Source organism: Thermobia domestica, chromosome 2 (genome assembly GCF_964235325.1).
Source record: "Thermobia domestica chromosome 2, izTheDome1.hap1.1, whole genome shotgun sequence".
Classification (NCBI taxonomy): domain Eukaryota; kingdom Metazoa; phylum Arthropoda; class Insecta; order Zygentoma; family Lepismatidae; genus Thermobia; species Thermobia domestica.
In genome coordinates, this window is record NC_137455.1 from 160362825 (window position 1) to 160383544 (window position 20720).

The following is a 20720-nucleotide window of genomic DNA, read 5'->3' on the forward strand; positions in this document are numbered from 1 at the left end:
TGTGGTGAGTGAAGAATCATCACTTAAGTTAACTCGCATACTGAATAACAACTGGATGAAATTATTTTGGAATATGTGTGTACTAGTATGTAATAGTAACTTGATCGATGGGTCTGAACAATGTCAACTTTTAAAACCTACTTTTGGAGAAAACTTACGGCTTGAAAATTTTCAACAAATATTTTTATTGAGAAATAAGAGTTTTATAGAAACTACAGTGGATACTAAAAGAGATGAATTTTTCAATTTAAATAACATACTAGTAAAGTTACTATTGATATCATATTTTCCTTATGCTTTTCATACAGAAAATGTGACTGACGGTATAGATTTCAGGATAATGAAAGAATTGTCTTCCAAACTAAATTTCACTTGGGACATAACCCAAATTGATGAAGAAGATTGGGGATCTTACGAGGATAATGAAACTGCCCAAACGTATTGTGGATTGCTAAAATCATTTGATTATGGAGTTGGAATCCCTGCTGAATACATGTCATATTCTTTACCAACATATTATGACACAACAATCTCATATTCCAAATCTAGCATCTGTTTCCTTGTACCAAAACCTCGACGATTAACAAATTTGTGGTCCGTGTTTCAACCTCTCTCAATCTCTGTGTGGGGAGCCATTTTGGGATTTATTTTTTGTTCTTCAATTTTGTTATACACTTGTTCACATATCCAAACCTGCGTAAAGAAAAATAGTGATGGATTATGTAGATCTGATTTTCCTAACTTCACATATACTTTAGTAACATTTATTTCTGTTGTTGTGGGTAACGGTAGTAGCATACCTCAACCACGAAATCCAGCTATCAGACACTTGTTGGTATGGCTTTTTATGATTTCCATAGTCAATATTACGGCTTATAATAGTAACCTGGTTTCATTTTTAACATTGCCCATTTACGAAAAACCAATTGACACACTAAAAGAATTTATCAGCTCTAACTTGCAGTGGGCCACTGACGATATAACGTGGTTAGATTATTTCGAGGAGACATCAGACGACCTTCTTCTAATACTAAGTAAGAGGTATACGGTTATTGAAGATATTGGTAGTTTTAACCAAGTAGCTAGGAATGGTCAAACAGCTGTGCTTGTTGAAAAACTATCATCAAATCGTTTAACAAATCTGCACACCATCCAGGACAAAACTTTCAAATATTTGCGACTGATGAAACAAGAGATATACACTCGTTCTAATGTTTTTACCTTACGCAAAGGGTCTTTTCTTGTACATAAGTTAAACATACTCTTGCGACGCTTAAGGGATTCAGGTATAATTGAGAAATGGCAAGATGAAATTCTTGACAGCTACCAAACAAGAGACACTATATTGTCACTATTACACACACCAAAGTATTCAGATGAACCTCGCACTTTATCATTAAGTGATATTGTTGGAAGTTTCATTATACTGCTCATAGGTTATGGACTATCAGTGATGGCATTTATTGCAGAGACTCTTAAGAAGGACTGATAAAAGTTATTACTTAAATTGTGTGTAAGTATTAGTAGTATACACTGCAAATTTGGGTAAATTAAAAGTAAACAATGTTTACACCCGACTCTTAGGTATGTTGTACATTATAAGTGAAAATCGTGCTCTAATTGTTTTCATTTAACTTTTCTCTTTTAAAGTTGCCAACCAACTAGCCTGTGGTTACACAAATGTTAATACTTAGTGCTAAATATGAGTATGGCTCTTGCCTTATTTTGAAATAAATTGAAACAATGCAGTTCTAAGAGCTCCCTCATGGCTACATGGTTAGCGTAACCGCCTTTGGTGCGGTAGGCCGCATTGGATTCCCGGTGGAAACTCATATGGTTTGAATGCTACGTTAAGCTGTAAGTCCATGTTTTATGTAGTCTCGGTGCCGAAAGCGACACTGAACTCGAATCCAACCAACCAAACTAATGCAGTTTTTAAATTGCAAGTAAATTGTCACAATAGTTGTAAACATCCACATTGCCAGCACGCTAGCGACACCTATTAGCCAGAGATGACGTGGGTCAATGAATGACCCACTGACTCAGCATCCACTCTGATCCACAACCCACAATGACCCACCATCCACGGTGACCCACTCTGACCCACCACTCAACAATGAAAACCCATCGTCATCAACCCTGACCCGTGATCCACGCCTTCCTCTCAACTGAATAAAGAGCTTACACTTGTAACAAACAAGGCTGTGAAATTATCACTAATCGGAGTTTAAATGTCTACGGTCAATCGCTCAAGCACCACTCTGTTACAATACCGGTCGATCTGACCTTCACGATATAAAATGTAGAGTGTTTGTCATGTGCCATAATATGAATTTCAATTTAATTATGATATGAAATTATTTCCTTGTTGAATTACAAATACTTTTCAGTGGAAAATAGGATGGAATTTGAGTCTCAAATCAAGATAATGTAGGCCAACATAAAGGAAAAAACCAGCGTAAAATTCGATTGTCTGTCGAAAGCCAAGTAGTAAGTCGTATAGCTATTATTACAATTACAAATATCAATATCCAAGAGTGCCTGAAGTTGTTTTTTCACCTGTTAGTTAGATATAATTACTCATCTCAGGTAAGTAAATAAAACAAATGAAAAAGGAAGAAAAATGGAGCCCTTGAAAGTAAAGCGTAGAAGAATTTACCAGTGTTCGGAAGAATCTGTCTATAATGCACTAAGAAGAGTGAGTCGGTGGGTTAGAGTGTGTGGTGGGTCACGTCTTGTAGACGTACGACCAACTGACCCACTCCATCTCTGCCAGTGGCGGCTTTAGCAGGTAGGTCGGGTCTACGAAAAAATTTGAAAAATATATAAACGCTAAAAGATACAATAAAGAGCAAATATATTTTCCACTATTTATATTAATGGTAGATAATTATTTAACAAATAGTATCAACCATTACTGTAAAAGTAATTTCCTACTCTCATTAATCAATTAAGTATATATATGTATCCACAGCGAGGAAGCGGGCCTACCCAAAATTAAAATCCTAAAGCCGCTCCTGATCTCTGCTATAAGGGCATGATTGTTTACTATTAGGAATTAGCAGGACCTAATGACATGTTTGTCTTTTATAAATAAGATATTGTGCCACGTAGACGGCCATAGTCCTTCATGTGCTCTGGTGACATGAATCTTAATATTTTCTTTCAGTAACAGAGGTGAGGTGAAATGCGGGAGAGATAGACAACAAAGGAGTCTCATTCTTTTCAGTTTTCTTTACTTACACAGTATTGAAATGCCGGCGATTAACTATCAGATAGAAAGATGTACTAAAGTAAACTCCCTGGCGCTACACCCGATGAAGGGCTATGGTAGGGAAGAAGGTGAACGTTCAACTAGGTGATGCGTGGACAACGCATCGTCTTTCAGATGCCATATTTCTAGCTTTTTGGACCGAGTTTGCTACCTCTTAATTCAGTTAAGTTTTCAATTGACTCATGATGCTAGGTCAACGCTGGAAAATTATAATGGTGCCACCGGAAATAAAATCAGCGACCATGCACACCAAATGCGTATGCGCTAACAATTTTGCTATGCAGAAAATAAGTAGTATCTAAAAGTCCTTGACCACCCACTATCTTTTTTAATAATCTATTCCGTACCAATAGACGAAGTATTTCCATGAATATGCTAAGGAGAAAAAGCTCAAAAAGATGACAAATATACTATAACTAATTTGTTTAAATACTTCGGAGATTTAGAGCTTTTGATAGTAAGTTTTTGAACATGACTGCTATTCTTGTGACGAATTTAAAATAAAAAAAAAGACGCAATATTGGACAACAAATAGATCCATTTCTGATATCACTGTACTAATGGAGAAGGCTTGAGCCGGGTTAGCCCCTTACTTACACCACTGTTCCTTAAGATATTCCACCCTACAACAATACGTTGTATATTTTTACTTGTTACTTGTAAATCATTATTTTCTTGTAATCTTGGGCCGTAAGGTATCTTAAATATGTACTAGGCTGATTCTACTATTAGAAGAAGAAAAAGAAAAAGAAATAAAAGTTAGTTATAATGTCAATATTAAAAAAAAAAAGATATTCAAATGTTTTTAAATAATATGATTTTGGGATGTCGTTGTCAGGACAACCGAAAATAAATAGATTCAATGAGTTAAACGAGATAGACATCTTGAAGAAAAAGTGTTTAAAGGTAAACTGTACATTTGTCGTTTATGATTATTAAACAAAGTGTGAAAACAGATAAATAAAGATGTTTTAATGGCTCAATATTAAGGATAAAGAACCAGTGATATCGTTATATATATTAGTTATACTCGAAACACCGAGAGTGGGTTGTATCGTTTAGAAGTTCAGTAAAAGCGATCAACGTTGAGCCTGATACGAGCGTTGGGCCTCGTATTAATCGTACTATTTTGAGGAGTAACAAGATTATATATAGAAATATCATGAGTGATACAGATAGTGGAACGATTGACAATATTCCTTTCGTAATGAATTCTCCAGATAACATGTTAGAAGTCTTAAGAGAAATATCCCGACAAATTAGGGATAAAGCTCAACAAATTAAGGATCAAGCTCGGGATCAAGATCGACTAAGTGAGAAGATATCACGACAAATTAAGGACCAAGATCAGGACCAAGCTCGACATGGTGATGAACATTTTGAAAAAATGAATCAACAATTTGAAAAACTGGAACAAAAGGTGAATCAACAAGCTCAACATTTTGACAAAAGATTAGAGCAATTGCAGCAACGCAATGATGGCATACAACAGCAATTACATCAGATAACTCAGCAAATTGTAGCTAAATTTGAACGCTATGATGAAGAAATGGAAAAGATAGTACAGAGATGCACCGAGGTTCAAGACTCTGTAGATATTATAGACTGTGGTAAATGAACACGCCAATCAAATTAAGCAGTTACAGGATGAAGTGAATTTCATCAAAGAGAAATGTATACATGAAAGTGCAGTGCATAATGGTGGGCACACGGATACTGTACACCCTACTTTCATCGGTTTGGAATCTATACGTCTTCGTCATACAACTCTTGAATGTAATGAATCTTCAAGTTGTACTGAAGATAGCACCGAAGGAGAAAGGAGAACGAGGCAATCATCCAGGCAGAAACGTAATCACCACAGGTATTTGAAGGCCAATTAAGGTAAATCATTACAGTTTAGTGAAGTAAAAGCACTTACTAAATTTAGTGGTGTGCCGGTACCGGAAGACATACCTGCACGAGGGTTTCTTGAAAATTTTGAGGACAGAGAGACATCAGATGACCAGAGGAAGACTCCATGGAACAGAAACCGTGGTAGGACAAATTACCGTGAATATTGGGGAAAAAATAGGTACAGCCCTATTAGAAGACACGATATTTCGTCACCAGTCAAACGGATGAGAACTGAACCAAATTCTAACGGCAAGATAACCAAACCTAATCCTAGTAGCAACAGTATTAGTAATCGCGTAACGAAACCTAATCTTAGTAGCAACAGTAATAGTAATTGTACTACATTTATGAAGCATGTAATCATTAGACCTAATTTCATTCGAATTGGATTTTGTAGAAATTTCACAGATGGCAAAAATTCTCAAAATAGGAAACAAGGAACTGAAGATGTAAATAACGCGCAAGACTGTATTCTGGTTTATGACTTTCAAGGCAGCTTACACAAATTCGTTGGTCACCTAACATAACCTAATGTAGGGGCGTCCGAAAGGATATATTCAATCGATTCTTATTTCATTTCACTGTAAATACCGTTATGATTTCGTTTGTTATTTATACTTTATTTGAATTCTATGAAGATAATCATATTCACGAAGAAATTAAATGTCGACTAAAAGCAGGGAATTCGTGTTATTATTCAGTTCAAAATCTCTTGTCGTCGCGAATTCTATCGAGGAATCTGAAGCTTAAAATATACAAAACGATAATCATGCCTCTTGTTCTGTATGGTTACGAAACATGGTCGCTTACTCTGAGGGAAGAACATAGACTGAAAGTATTTGAGAACAAGATCCTGAGACGAATATTCGGACCCAAGAGGAACGGGAATGGGGAATGGCGGAAACTTCATAACGAGGAACTACATAATTTATATGGTCTACCCAACATTGTTAGGGTCGTCAAGTCTAGGAGGCTTAGGTGGGCGGGTCATGTAGCTAGAATGGAAGAAAATAGAAACGCTTTCAAAGTCTTGACTGGAAGACCAATCGGAAAACGACCATTAGGAAGACCTAGGCGCAGATGGGAAGACAATGTTAAGATGGATCTCGCAGAGATTGAAGAAACTGGATGCAGTTAGCTAAGGATAGAAATCAGTGGAGAGCTTTTGTGAACGCGTCATTGAACCTCCAGGTTACATAGGCCATAGAGTTAGTTAGTTAATGAAGATAATATAAATAATCGTAACACATTTTGGTATCAAAGAAATTAATCCTAAAGTATTTGAACTTATGGATATAAGAACTGGGAAAATATTAGGATTACGAAATATTGATGAAATTAAGCTATGGCAGCCTACCGAAAACACTAGAAAACGGTGGATGGATTTAGTCAATACTTTAGTTCCTTCTGAAGTTATAAGAAAGCTAATGTAAAGAACGTTTAACAGAAGGAACTTAATATGCTATTTAGTCTTTAATTTTATATCCATATTAGTAATTGCTCAATTTTATGTTAACATCCGTCTTAATGTTATGTGTTTTCTTTGATATTTGTATTTCATACTATTCATGTGTTCTCCTATGATTGCAAAACGCAATATTAGTCGCATTATTCATGTTTCATGTTAGAGAGTATATTTGAAAGCATCTTTGTAATGCGAGAATATATATTGAAGTTAATAATTCATGTTTTCTAAAAGGAATTTGTATTTAAACAATTCTTACTTTTGTGTTCTTGTCATATTCGAATTATATGCTAATAATATAAATGTTAAAGAATAAAAGATGATATTTTAAATGTAAACGTATGGAAGTAATGATCATTATGTAAAATTGATGTCATGTATTTCATCGAGTAATGAAAATCAAAATTTTTACGTTTTTCAAAGAACTTCGAAATTAAATGTTATTACAGATTCAGTTTTGATTTGCCTAGAATACATATACATTAACATCTTCAGTTATTATGCCTAAAGTCAATGATTTAAATTTGTTAACAATTAACCTTATATGACCCTTAACGGACTTAAATTAAGTGACCGTAATTTTTTTTTTGTGCCTTGTAATCAACGATTATGATGAAATATAATTAATAATAGTGTTTTAATGTAAAAATAAGAAAATGCATGTGTATTATATGGTACCGTATATTTTGTATGTACGAGGGCCACATAAGAAGTACCTAAGGGTAACGGTCCAGAGTTCTTTTTCTTTTTATTGAATAAATAAATAAAAAGAAAAGTCAGTCGAGCGTCATAATATACAACAGTACGTTGTATATTTTTACTTGTTACTTGTAAATCATTATTTTCTTGTAATCTTGGGCCGTAAGGTATTTTAAATATGTACTAGGCTGATTCTACTATCAGAAGAAGAAAAAGAGAAAGAAATAAAAGTTAGTTATAATGTCAATATATAAAAAAAGATATTCAAATGTTTTTAAATAATATGATTTTGGGATGTCGTTGTCAGGACAACCGAAAATAAATAGATTCAATCAGTTAAACGAGGTAGACATCTTGAAGAAAAAGTGTTTAAAGGTAAACTGTACATTTCTCGTTTATGATTATTAAACAAAGTGTGAAAACAGATAAATAAAGATGTTTTAATGGCTTAATATTAAGTATAAAGAACCAGTGATATGGTTATAACCCCACCACTATCCCACACAGCAATGAAATATTTTCAAAACGTTTCTAAAACGTGCCATCATTTTCCTTCAGAAAATGTATCCTACTTCCCTTAAGGAAATATATTCCATATGTTGTTGAAAACATTTTCCACATAATACTGAAAACATTCTCTGAATATACTCAAAAACGTTGTAGAAATATTTTATACGCCGTTAGAGAAGATTTCCAAAAAATGTTTCCTGTACGATTTCCAAACATTACTGAAAATGTATTTGGAACGTTTTATACAATGTTAACGGAATGGTTTTTAAAATGTTTCTCATGGAATATTTTAAAATTATTTACTGGTAACACAGACAATATTTTCCTACATATGCCGAAATATATTTAGTGAATATTTTTTGTACATCTCAGAAAATATTTAGAGAATAGTTTCTGTGCATGACAAAATATTTAGGGAATATTTTCTGTACATGACAAAATATTTACAGAATATTTTCTGTACATGATAGAACCCGAAGCCCATAGGCCAACCCGGTTACTATTGCAGATACGGAAACAAGGTAAGATATAGAAGGAAATTTTTAAAATGCAGCAAGTTTTGTATTTATATTAGTATACCGCCCAATAGTAACGAGAAGTACAACGCTGCCACTGTTGGATAACACTGAATGAAAGAAAGTGTGGTTTGAAATTATTTGGACCAAAGGGAACGGAAAGACGCAATGAAAAATATAGTGCAAGACCCAATTTCGCGTCCTTCGTATCTTCTCTCTCCCCCCTCCCCCCCACCGTGGTTGCTACGCCACTGGCGTAGACATTGCATTTGAATGTTTATTCTTCACTGTGTCTCCTTTCAATTCTTCTCGGTGTAGCTAATTTTAAACTACACATTATTTCATTCGTGTAGCCCAACATGATGTATGGTAACGCATTTTCTTTATTGAGCGGTACACTAGTACAAAAACAAAAGTGTTGCTGGAATTTAAAAGTGTCCTTACATATCTTACCTTGTTTTCATATCTGCAATAGTAACCGAGTTGGCCTATGGGCTCCAGCCTTTTGCGTCATTGTGTATATATAATGGCTTCTTGCTGGGAACAAATAGTGGGTCGAAAACAAGGCGGCCAGACTGTGACATAGCAGCTGGAAGAAAACATAATATTCTTCTGTCCAATTTTACCTGCTTAGACGCCTTTGCCTCACTCTGTCTTCATGACGAAAAACCATTGCGGCCCACAGACTCAGACAAAATATATAACTAAACTAAAAAAAACTAACTCTATGGCCTATGGAACCCGGAGGTTCAGTGCCGCGTTCACAAAAGCTCTCCACTGACTTCTATTCTTAGCTAATTGGATCCAGTTTCTACTTTGTATTCCTATCTCTGCGAGATCCATCTTAATATTATCCTCCCATCTGCGCCTAGGTCTTCCTAATGGTCGTTTTCCTATGGGTCTACCAGTCAAGACTTTAAAAGCGTTTCTACTTTCTTCCATTCTAGCTACATGACCTGCCCACCTAAGCCTCCTAGACTTGACGACCCTAACAATGTTGGGTAAACCGTATAAACTATGTAGTTCCTCGTTATGAAGCTTCCGCCATTCCCCATTCTCGTTCCTCTTGGGTCCGAATATTCTTCTCAGGATCCTGTTCTCAAATACTTTCAGTCTATGTTCTTCCCTCAGAGTAAGCGACCATGTTTCGCAACCATACAGAACAACAGGCATGATTATCGTTTTATATATTTTAAGCTTCAAATTCCTCGACAGAATTCGCGACGACAAGAGATTTTGAACCGAATAATAACACGAATTCCCTGCTTTTAGTCGACATTTAATTTCTTCGTGAATATGATTTTCGTCTGTTAGACAAAATATATATAAAATAAAAATTAATAATAATAATAATAATAAAGAGTGTAAATTGTAACTACAATAATGTTAGCTTGTTCTCATAATTTTAAGCATTATTTTTTTACTAAAAATATTATCTATACAAATGGTTTATGGGTGTTCTACTGGTGCTACTGGTATGTGGCCACGCCGTGCATATATGTTGGGCTGTCTTATGTGACTTACGAGATTCAAACTGGATATTAGTGTGTTCACAATCATCGCCTGCCAGTTTTGAAAGCGGCTGTATTGGATCCATTTTAAAAAAAATAAAAAAATTGAGGTTTAGACATCCAATTCAAGAAACAATTGTTGGCAATCCTTTTCCTATCTTAAAAATAATAAATTCAATATAGCCGCTTTGAAAACTGGAACGCGATGATTGTGAAGACTAATTTGCAGTCTGAACCTCGCAATATGACATAAGACACCCCAACATACATACACAGCGTGGCCACATACCAGTAGTAGCAGTGGAACACCCAGAAACATTCTGTGCATAAATAAGATTTTGAGGAGGAGGAGAAAAAAAATGAGAGCAAGCTAACATTATGTAGTTATAATTTACACTGTCCACTATAATAAATATACATATGTATCAGTTTATATCGGTTAGTAGTTTAATAAAAATATAAATATACACTATTCTGGTTTTATTTATTTAAATTCTCTTCAGCAGAATCTTCATGCTGCTCGTATTATTTGTTTCTATACATTAAGAACAATCTTCTCAAATATCAGAAATTCACATTTTAACTTCTAAAAACTTGTTCTAGGAAATTATGTCACTGACACGCTAATTCAATAAAAATCAACAACAATATTTATGTGTGTTGCTAAAAATATGTTCCACAAATCTACGGCGCATGGGGAATAGATCTTTTCACGAAATGTCACTTTCTTGCTACTTTCAAGAAATATCACATTGCTGAATAACCAGAAATACTCATTTGCTTCTGTATAATCTCACTTTTGATTACCACAACTAACTCTAATTGCGACGCTGGGAATTGTCACTTCAAGTTCTGTGGAACTGCAGCTGAATTCTTAACTGATTTTCTTGTTCGTCTCTGTATGGCATGTTGAAGCCAAATCCCAATAATCCACGCGATCTCATCGTTAGTTACGTTTCTCTCGTGTTGCAGTTTCTGAAAATAAAAATAATAGGTAGTGTTTAATAACATAATAACAGCAGGGAATGATTAGAGATCAATTATTACATCTTACACTTACAAAAATATTTAAAATGTTTGTGTAGGACCTACAGCAGGTTGTGAAGACAATAATGTGTTACAAAAGTAACATCCTGAAGAAAGTGTAAAGGGCAAGGAAGACAACAGCTAAAGCTGAAAGTGATATACCTCAGACTGTAGCTTAATTACGGACGTCGTAACATGTTGAAGTTGTCGCACTTTTATTTTTAAAAAGTATAGCATCTTATAAATATTAAACCTAATATTAAAAATAATAATAATTTGAAAACATGTGGCAGCATTTGAGTTGATGAACGAGCGTCTCATTCCGAAGGCTCCGATCTCAAATCTGGGCCCGATCATTCTTTTTCCCTCAGTCGCACAAGATGAATGCCGAGATGGTTACTAAGGCTTTGATGACCGCTACCTTGCTCGATTTCTTTGCCACGGAGCAGGTCATACATATTACTTTGCTTTATACAAATGAATAATTTTGATAATGTAGGAATTAATCATGAAATGCTCAAGAAAACCACCAACATGACAGAAGAATTCAGTAAAAGGATGAAATGTATTTTATACATATTCAGCTCTCTCTTCCACGGGCACTTAAATGTAACGTGTCACTTGAGGACAGGAAAATTGCACATTTTGCTAAAATAAGAATTTCCAAAGCCTATTAAATGTTATAACAGCGGTTGCAGTATATGCTTTTGGGAAATAAAGTTTACAGGAAGATGGTTCTGAGAAGTATTCATGGCACAATAGTAAGTATTTAAAGCGAAGAAAATAAAAAGGGCACCAGAATGTTTTTTTTTTTTTTACAATATTTTAAACATAGTGTATCCCTCTTCAAATGACAACTTCTATATTTTTTTTTCCACTCTGAAAATGAGATTAAAGAACAATAGGGAGAGTTTCTTACCTATTATTGTGTTAGTGGTTAACGAGGAAAGCTCTTTCCTTTTGCACCGTGCCAACTAAATTGCTCAGCTATTGCACTTGCCTTTTTCATGATGTTTCTTGTGATGGCTTCTAAGCTGTGACCTCCCAGTTTTTCATTTCTTAGACCTGTAATGAAATACACATTAAGCACCCAAGTAATAGTAATGGAAATTTAGAGCATACAACTGATGCCCTTAAACAAATTACATTGATTTTAGACGACAGTCTCACCGAGTCAGTTGCAATTGGCGCATCCTCAAAAATTAATGTTTGCACTGACGTTTTATTTTTCTAATAAAAGAAAAGTTACATACTAATTTTCAAGCAGTTGTACAGAGTTGGCAAAACCCATGGTTTTTATTGAAAAAAAAGTTTTTTTGTTTAAATAATTTACTCTTTGTATTTATATTAGATATGGACAGAAATTAATTTGTTTCGTCTTGGTGTTATTATGCAACAACAAGGTTATGCTGAAAGGGAATCCAAACCGCTTCTCGGCTTACATCCAAGAGAAATTGTCCATTTCGACACGAAACCGGGACTAATTGGTCACAAGTGAGATTGTCGACTCACTCACGAAGGACTCCTGATAAAAATACGTTATACTGATCTTTACATAGGCCTAGTTGTTAATATAATTGTCAAAAGTCATGTCAGAAGGACAAAAAGATAAGTAGTTACAGAAGTAAAAACATTATACAGAATTACATATAAATCAGGAAACTCCCGCCTTAGCCATTGGGAAAATCCTATTATTAGTTTAAATGTATTTGTATGTAAAATTTTAAGGTGAACGTATCATATTAAATGACAAATTTATTATGTAGATAACATTCAACAAAATTAAAACAAAGTCGAATCCAAGCTGACGTTGGAAGCTAAGTAGGCAGTTGATACATTTTGCCAATTTCTATCAATATATTTAAGCAACCTTGGCTTCTTTATAAAACAACAGGCATTCAGGCAAGTAGAAATATACAATTTGTTTTCGTTTCGTATGTTTAGGCTTAACATCCTTATGAAATACCAAAGTTGTCACGGAGAAGACTTTCGCTTAAAGGGACACCGAATCGCTACTTGGTTTACACTTGAAAGATGGGTTGTGGTTCGACCGAGAATTGAACACGGGACCCCTTGATTAAAAGATGAAAAGTAGATAAACATAATGCATATGGTGTGATATGTGGAGACCACACCATGAAGTTCACACGATTTAAAGCATTTTTCGTTCTTTTTTTCTTTTTTGTCTTAAACCTGTTGGTTTTTTTTTTTGAAAAACAAAAACAAAAAAAAACTGCTGTTTAAACCAGCCAACCTGCCGTTGTAAATTAGAAATTGATGAAAGCAACGTATCTATAAAAAAAATATTACGAAATCTACAGGAAGACGAGGAATAATTTAACAGTTTCAGAATATACACGGTGGTTATAAAGTCAATACCTATTTTTAATCTAGATTATCCTAGAAATTGGCATCAGCTTAGCTGGCGTGTGATACTGTTAACATTTTAGAAGTTGTGGAAAATGCGGGTTCATACGTTGAAATGTAACTTAATAACCAAATGGTGCACTCTAATAATGTATTCGATGAAAATAAAACTGTGATAAGTTGTTTAGTTTTAGAAATATTCATTGTTACAAATAAGAACTGACTTTACACCCACGCTGTATTCAGGGAGTAGTAATGCAGTAAACAAACTATTCGCGAACATGGATGAGAGATACTTTCTAGCATGCATTGTTTAACAAGTCACGTATTTCCAAATTACTTCCAAAACAAAGCCTACACGAAGTTGTTCTATCAGAATTCATAAATATCAAATTCTGCGGAGAATTGTAGGTACTATAACGTCAGCAACCTATATTAATACACTAGTTTAGCATTGTTCACAGATTGAAAATATTACATATAACTCAAGAAGCAGGTATTGTACATGGAAATTAAAATGAAATGAAACATTTAGTTTAACGTCCCACGTTTATGCATCCAGGGTGAGACGCTGATGATGAGAAATGAATGAAATAGTGGAATAAAGTAAGTGGGAGGAAACGGGACAGCCCCGAGAAAACACACGCACACGGTTTGTCTACCACAAAGCCCGCTTGACGTTAGCTGGGATCGAACCAAGGACCCCATGCAGCAGAGATGAACTACGTTCCTTCTAAACGTTTCAACTAGTTCTAAACGTACTCGCTTCATTGTCGGACCAACAATTGAGCCTCTTTCACTCTAATATACGGAATTTTCAAAAACTGTCGGACACGTGTCTACTAACTTTTACCACCCATCTCCCTTAGGCTTATAGACATAATCGTGGGATGTTAAACTGGAAGATTTCATTTTCATTTCATTTCATATTTTTTAACACCTCCATCGCCGTCAGCACCCTTCTTCTTCCCTTCTTTTTTTGAAAAAGCCCAACACACCTGAACCCATATGGGGTTTTTCGGGTTTGTTTTTTCTTCGGGTTTAATTGAGGTTTTTTTAAAAATATTCCAATGCCTTTAGGGTAAAAGTGTTAAAATGTGATTTATATTTCAAGATTATGATTGTCACAACTTGCAACAATTTTATATTCATTGCTGTTTTGAAAAATGACTGTCATTTTGAAATTTTATGTTGGATCGCCGCCAAAATATACACAGTTAATTTAGAGTGTCTTGTGCTTCTACTCTGAAAATTTCAACTTGAAAAACTGAAAATTGCGGCGTGGATACCCGCTATTTTGAAATTTTAGGTTGGTATGCCGCCCAAATCTGAACATGAGAAATTTAGTTTGTCTCGTACCCTGAAAATCTAAACTTAAAAGACGGAAAGTGGTACCCTGTTGTACGTGTGGTACAGGCAGACGAACGAACAAATATAGAACGAATCAGCCTAATACCCTTACTGACATTCGCCAAATATATTAATTGAAAACAAATATATTAATTTAATTTAAACAAATCAATCTATAACTCATGTTTTATAAAATAAAAGTTTCAAAATGTCTTAAATAAAATTAAATATTTTCTAGCGTAAAATAAATGGTTCTATTGTTGAAGTTCACTGCCGAAAACATGAACAAGCGGTAGTTGGACAGTACTCCAAATTATATGCCAGTAGCAAGGCTAACTCTATAAAAATTGTTGCGTGAGTACCGCAGGATTCTGAAACGTGTAGTTTTGGAGAGTGCACATCTCGTTTTTAAGTGAAGTCTCGACACGACTACGGTAGGTCCCATAGTTTTGGCGCTATAGACCTTTAAAATTCATCTCTTCATATTTTCGGCAGCCTACAAGTCCGAAAGGAAGCAACTGTGCACCCAGGTTGGTCTATACTTTTTGTCTTATCTTGGTGTCAGGAATCATCTCAAAAACGTTGTCGGTGTTGTTATAAAACACCCTGTATAATTCAATTTCATAAAGTAAATGTTTCAATTGTCTTAAATGAAACTAAATATCTTACAGCGTAAAATAAACAGATTTATTAGGGACGCGGTGGCTCAGTGATAGAGCGTTCACCTCCGGTGCTTGGGGTCCCTGGTTCGATTCCAGCTCGCGCCGTGTCGACTTCTTGGTGGATAAACACCGTGCTCGTGAGTTTTCTCGGGTTATTCCGTTTCCTCCCACCATTTCATTCATTTCTCATAATCACGGTCTCCTTTAGCCTAACAGGCATAAACGTGGGACTTAAAACTGATAGAGTTCATTTCATTTTTTTCAAATAGTTTTATTGTTGAAGTACCGGTATTTACTTTCGATGCTTTGTGCGTTTAATTGCGGGAATTTCCCGAGCACTTCTTTCGCGACGAAGGTTTATTATTATTTTCCGAAAATGCAAGCTTTCTTTACTGTACATCGAAACTTCCACTAGTACAAAGTTTGAATTCAGCACTTGAAATAGTAAGCGTTACGCACTCTTCGAAACTCCGAGCACTAAGATTCTTAAATTTGACACGAAATTTTACGCTATTGCTGCTGTTGATTCTACAGAAAGCTTATTTGAAAAGTAGCAACAAATAACTAAACTGTTGTTGGAAAACCAAACTCTACTGAAGAATACCAGTGTTACCATCAAAGATAATAAAAAATAATACTAATAGTTTTATCAATACACTACATATTTACTAGTACTACCAGCACCTATGGCACTAAACCCATCAGATGTATGAGGGATAATGTCCTTCGGCGTCGCTAAGTAAGCGAGCACACTATTCACGGAAAGTATTTTCTAAAATATAAAATTGCATATTTTACTTCAAATCGGATATAAGCACATTCCATAAATGAATTTGTTCTATAATTATCTCAATCTAAGGTACGGCTTTTTTAAATGCATTCAGTGCATTAAGAACTTTATAAAGGCCTTACTTTGGATGTTGTATACCTTAACGTGAAAGCACCTACTGTGCCCAAGGAAAGTCCAAAATCTGATAATAATCACTTCCAACGTGATCACCTTAATTGCACCAATAATATACTAACGAAAATTTCAAAAACTCAGGTGGGTCCAACCCGAAAAAACCCGGTGTTTTTTTTCGGGCTGGGCCCACTTGGGCAAACCCTGAATACAATACAATACAATCCAATACAAGAATAATTGTAATTTATCGGCAAATCTAGTCTGATGGCCCCCTTGAATTTTATATATGCTAGGTGAAATATTTACATTCGCCTGCCGCAAATCGCTTAAGAGACAATAACAAAATTAGCAAAAGAATTATAATTTTTCAACAAATATTTCGAGCGGCACGCCAATAGTAAACCTGCACGCAGAATTAGGCAATACTCGAGCAGGCTGTTTTACCAAATTTTGACGCATTTCTTGCATCTTTCGGTGTCCTTTTGCAGAACATGCACTAAATGAAAAATCCTTAAGTTTAACGTCCCGCCGCTTAGGCTAAAGAAGACGGCGATAATGAGAAATGAGTGAAATGAAGAAAGTGGGGGGGAAACGGGATAACCCCGAGAAAACACACGAGCACGTTTGTTCACCACAAAGTCGACACCGCGCGAGCTGGCATCGAACCAGGGACTCCAAGCACCGGAGGTGAACGCTCTACCACTAAGCAACCGTGCTCCCCTATGCACTAAATGAGGAGCTCTAAAAGAAAAAGCGAAACAACTTGTGCAAGGTGGCCAGTAAAAAGTAAGAACGCTATTTAACCGTCAGGGCAGAAGCACAGCAGGGGGCCCGAGCGACAACGTAGGAAGCAGGCACATCAGCGACAGGGGGTGGGGGTACGCATAAAAGAGTACGGATGGTTATTTACAATATTTGTAATTATTCTTATCTTCAAAAACACTTATAATTTCTATCCTTTAAAAAAAAAACCTTTCACAGCTAATACACGTGTGTTACACTCCTTTCTTTCTCACCTTTACAACTGAAAATAGTGTATGTAGGGCTATTGCCTCTGTTCTGAATTTTTCTTCGTGAATACATCTTTTCCACACTTTGCGCAGTTGATTTTACGCGCTTCACCATACCATGGCTCTGTAGAAACTTTATAATCCTTCTCTCTTTATTACACAATTCTTTAAAAAAAAAAAAATCACATTACGGCCATCGCAGATGTTCACAACTGACGTATGAACCGGAAATTCCCGTCGCTTACTCCTGACCCTATTTGTATTCAAAATCCATTTCAATAAGCTGTGCAATGACAGAAATAACTTACATTCACACTCTTATTCCTTCACGAAAAATACTTCACATTTTACCTATAAATTTTGTTCTCGGTGTAAACATCAGCTCGAACGATCCCCACAATTATTATAACCCAGTGGTGTATTTAAGGGGGGCTTCCGGGTTTAAGCCCATTGAAATTGTATTAAAGTAAATAAATTATCTTGCAGAATTTTTTCATCTCCAGGAACAAAGTTAGTCAAGCGCCTGTACCCTAAAAAAAATCGTGAATACGTCATTAAAATGGTAATATACGCGCCATTATCCCGTGATCAAAATAGAAGAGTACGTGCCTGCTCCCTTCGGAAGCACTCCCTTGGGCCCCCGCCTTCACCCTCCATGACTCGGTTAGATGGTATTCGTGCTTTTTAGTAGCCCACTAACACAGATTGATTTCTATTTTTTGTACTGTACTTCTTATCCACACATCAGGACTCAGTATAAATACGCAAATCGTAAAAGAATTGTAACTTTTCGACAATTAATTCTGATGGTCCCATTAAATTTTATCTATGCCAAGTGAAAAATTTATACTTCGCTTGGCGAAAATCATTGAATACACAACAAGAAAGAAAGTGGCGAAAGAATTATATCTCACTAAGTATTTCGAGCAGTGTTTCTTCCAGACCTGTTTTTGGGAGGGCAGTGCCCCCCGGAGCATCCAAAACAATACGTTTATAATAATAACTAGAATAGTATTAGCAATGCCCCGGGAACATTACTTCTGAAAGAAAGACAGATATCGAGTGGCACGCCAGAAGTATAACTACACGCAGAATTATTATAACCTGTCATTAAAATGGTAATATACGCCTGGTAACTCTACTTTGGGCAAGGCAGTAATATTATAAAGTACAAATCGCCGAGCGAGCGTTAGCGAGTGAAGGCGGGGTCGAGCCCCGCAGGGCACGTTGTTTTCTGTCTTTCCTTCTTGAGAACTGTAACTAACTGCAGGAACAGGTTCAGATGAATTGTTTATTGCCACTTCCTTGCCTAAAGTAAAGTGTTGCCCACATCCTTTCCCTTTGGAAAGCATCCACTCGCTCCTGCTGTCCTCCACCTTTGCCCTGCTCTGATTCAGATAGTATTGTTGCGGGAAGGTTCTAGAACACAGGTCCCCATATAGGTTAATAGATTTTTTCTCTATACCAAAGTAAAATATTTAATTCACATAGTATTGCCAAGCGAGCGTTAGCAAGTGAAAGCGGGTTAGAGCCCCGCAGGGCACGTTGATTTCTGTCTATATTACAGATAAATGGGAAGAGAGACCTGTGTTCTAGAGCCCTGCCTATTGGTGCTTTTTAGTGGCCACGTAGTACAGGCTATTTGTATTTTTTGTACTGTAGTTTTTACGTGATATACCCGGCCCCGTATATATATACACAAATCATAAAATAATAACTGTAATTTTTCGACAATTACTTCTGACGCTCCCTTTGAATTTTATCCATGCCATGTGACGTATTTCAAATCACCAATCGAAAATCACTTAGGAGACAATAAAAAGAACATTATTAAACTAATTCATTTTTCAGCAATTATTTCGAATGGTGAGCCAAAAGAAACCTGCACGGTATTTTATGTATAAACATAAAAAAATGGAAATCTAGCCTCCCACATGAATTTACTAATTTGTAAACAAATTTGTCGTAACTTTTACAGACAATAAAGCAAAATTATTTTATGTAATCGCTCTACTTACCGACTTTTCTTGTAAGCTCCTGCGTTGTCACAACTTCTTCTTCTTCTTGTTGCTTTCTTGCCCCGGCTTTTACCTTTGGACAGTTTATAAACTGATGATTTTGACGGTATTTGTGCATTTTATATGGTCCACTAAGATAAACTGATCGTGTAAATATGTTCACAACTTCACAGGGACAGATCAACATTCAAATTCAACATATCGCGCAAGGAATGCTGGTACTTTTGAGAAACAAATGACGGTTGATGTAGCGATGCTATTTTGCGATCGCAAATAAATGCCTGTGCGATGCCACCAGGATATTATAAATTTCAAATTTTTAACAAATATATTTATTTGATGCTGCTATAATTAGTATAATGATTGGTAATAATGCTACTACGATACTCTTGTGAGAGAATTTATTCAACATTCGATAAAATATTCTGGAAATAATTCCAAAATATTGCATGAAAATATTTCATTTAAGTTACAGGACAAGGTAACAAAAACATTTCCATACAAAATTAATAGGCGTTTTAAAAATATTTCTGAAAAATATTTCTCATATTACGAACGAATTTATTTTTAAAATATTCGAAATATTTTAAAAATTATATTTCATATGTTTTCTTGTAAGAATAGAAAAGATTGCAAATGACATGTTGGAAAACATTTTATTCTGTTCACAGGCCTATTCTGTTTTCTTTATCATGTAGGCCCTATGTAAAACATTTTTAGTGTTACTTCGAAAACATTTTCTCTTTCAACTAGAGGCAAAAAGTGCGGGAGGACGCCGCCCCCCACCTGGAAAAATATGTACGGCGTCTCCCCAGTTCCTAAAAAAAAATACAATGGTCAAAGATAGTCAGGGGCAACGGCGTGACGTCATCCGCTACCTACCGTCCCCCCACCTTTTCAGATCCAATTTTACCACTGCTCTCAACATTGAAAACATATTACATTACATTCAACACAATATTTCTATTACAATTTGTGAAAATTTTCCTTACATTATTTTCCTACTAACGTTCTAAAAATGCACATCCTGTCAGTGGCGTATTTACGATTTTGTTTCGTGGAGGGAATTTTTGCTTACTTTATTCCTGGAAATGTGAAAATTGTACAGGATATTTCATTTACTTTAATATAGTAAAACAAATTTCGGTGGGGCTAAGCCCGGAAAGCTTATTTAATTCCACTGCTTCCTGTACTTCATTAAATGTTCTCCAAACACATTTTAAAAAATATTTCCGGCAAATATGTGGGATACTTCTCAGATCTAACAAGGAATGTTTTCTCCAGTAACGGAAGAGTATATTCTGAAAACAATGTAAAAATGTTTCTATAATAGACCTATATCCAGGGCCGCAACTAGAGGGGGGCAGAGGGGGCACGTGCCCCGGGCGCGTGGTTGGAGGGGGCGCCAGAAAGAAGATAGTATATCAATTGTTTTAAAAATCGCACCCTTTGCCTTGAAGAACTTATTCTAGAGGTTAAAAGAAATCAAAAGTTTACTTGGCCTTTTCCATGG

The 20720-nt window shown here is 35.6% G+C and overlaps 2 protein-coding genes across 2 annotated transcripts; one reads left to right on the plus strand and one right to left on the minus strand.

Moving 5' to 3' along the window:
• Positions 1-340: 340 nt before the first annotated feature.
• On the plus strand, positions 341-1489 carry LOC145679231 (ionotropic receptor 25a-like). The gene has a single exon (XM_081749816.1). The coding sequence runs from the start codon at positions 341-343 to the stop codon at positions 1487-1489; it is 1149 nt and encodes a 382-aa protein (XP_081605942.1).
• An 8822-nt stretch (positions 1490-10311) lies between these two features.
• LOC145679761 (uncharacterized) lies at positions 10312-19411 on the minus strand. The gene is made up of 3 exons (XM_081750315.1): positions 19208-19411; positions 11816-11961; positions 10312-10845 (listed from the first exon to the last, which is right to left on the minus strand). The coding sequence occupies exons 1-2, from the start codon at positions 19392-19394 to the stop codon at positions 11834-11836; spliced, it is 315 nt and encodes a 104-aa protein (XP_081606441.1). The 5' UTR covers positions 19395-19411; the 3' UTR covers positions 10312-10845; positions 11816-11833.
• Positions 19412-20720: the final 1309 nt, after the last annotated feature.

What these genes read in the sequence shown, in the direction of transcription:
- LOC145679761 (XM_081750315.1), bottom strand. Translation starts at nt 19,394, where the DNA reads ATGTTGATCTGTCCCTGTGAAGTTGTGAACATATTTACACGATCAGTT. An exon ending in GGAGCTTACAAGAAAAGTCG is followed by an intron (nt 11,962 to 19,207) that starts GTAAGTAGAGCG and finishes ATTTCATTACAG; the next exon opens with GTCTAAGAAATGAAAAACTG.
- LOC145679231 (XM_081749816.1), top strand. Translation starts at nt 341, where the DNA reads ATGAAAGAATTGTCTTCCAAACTAAATTTCACTTGGGACATAACCCAA.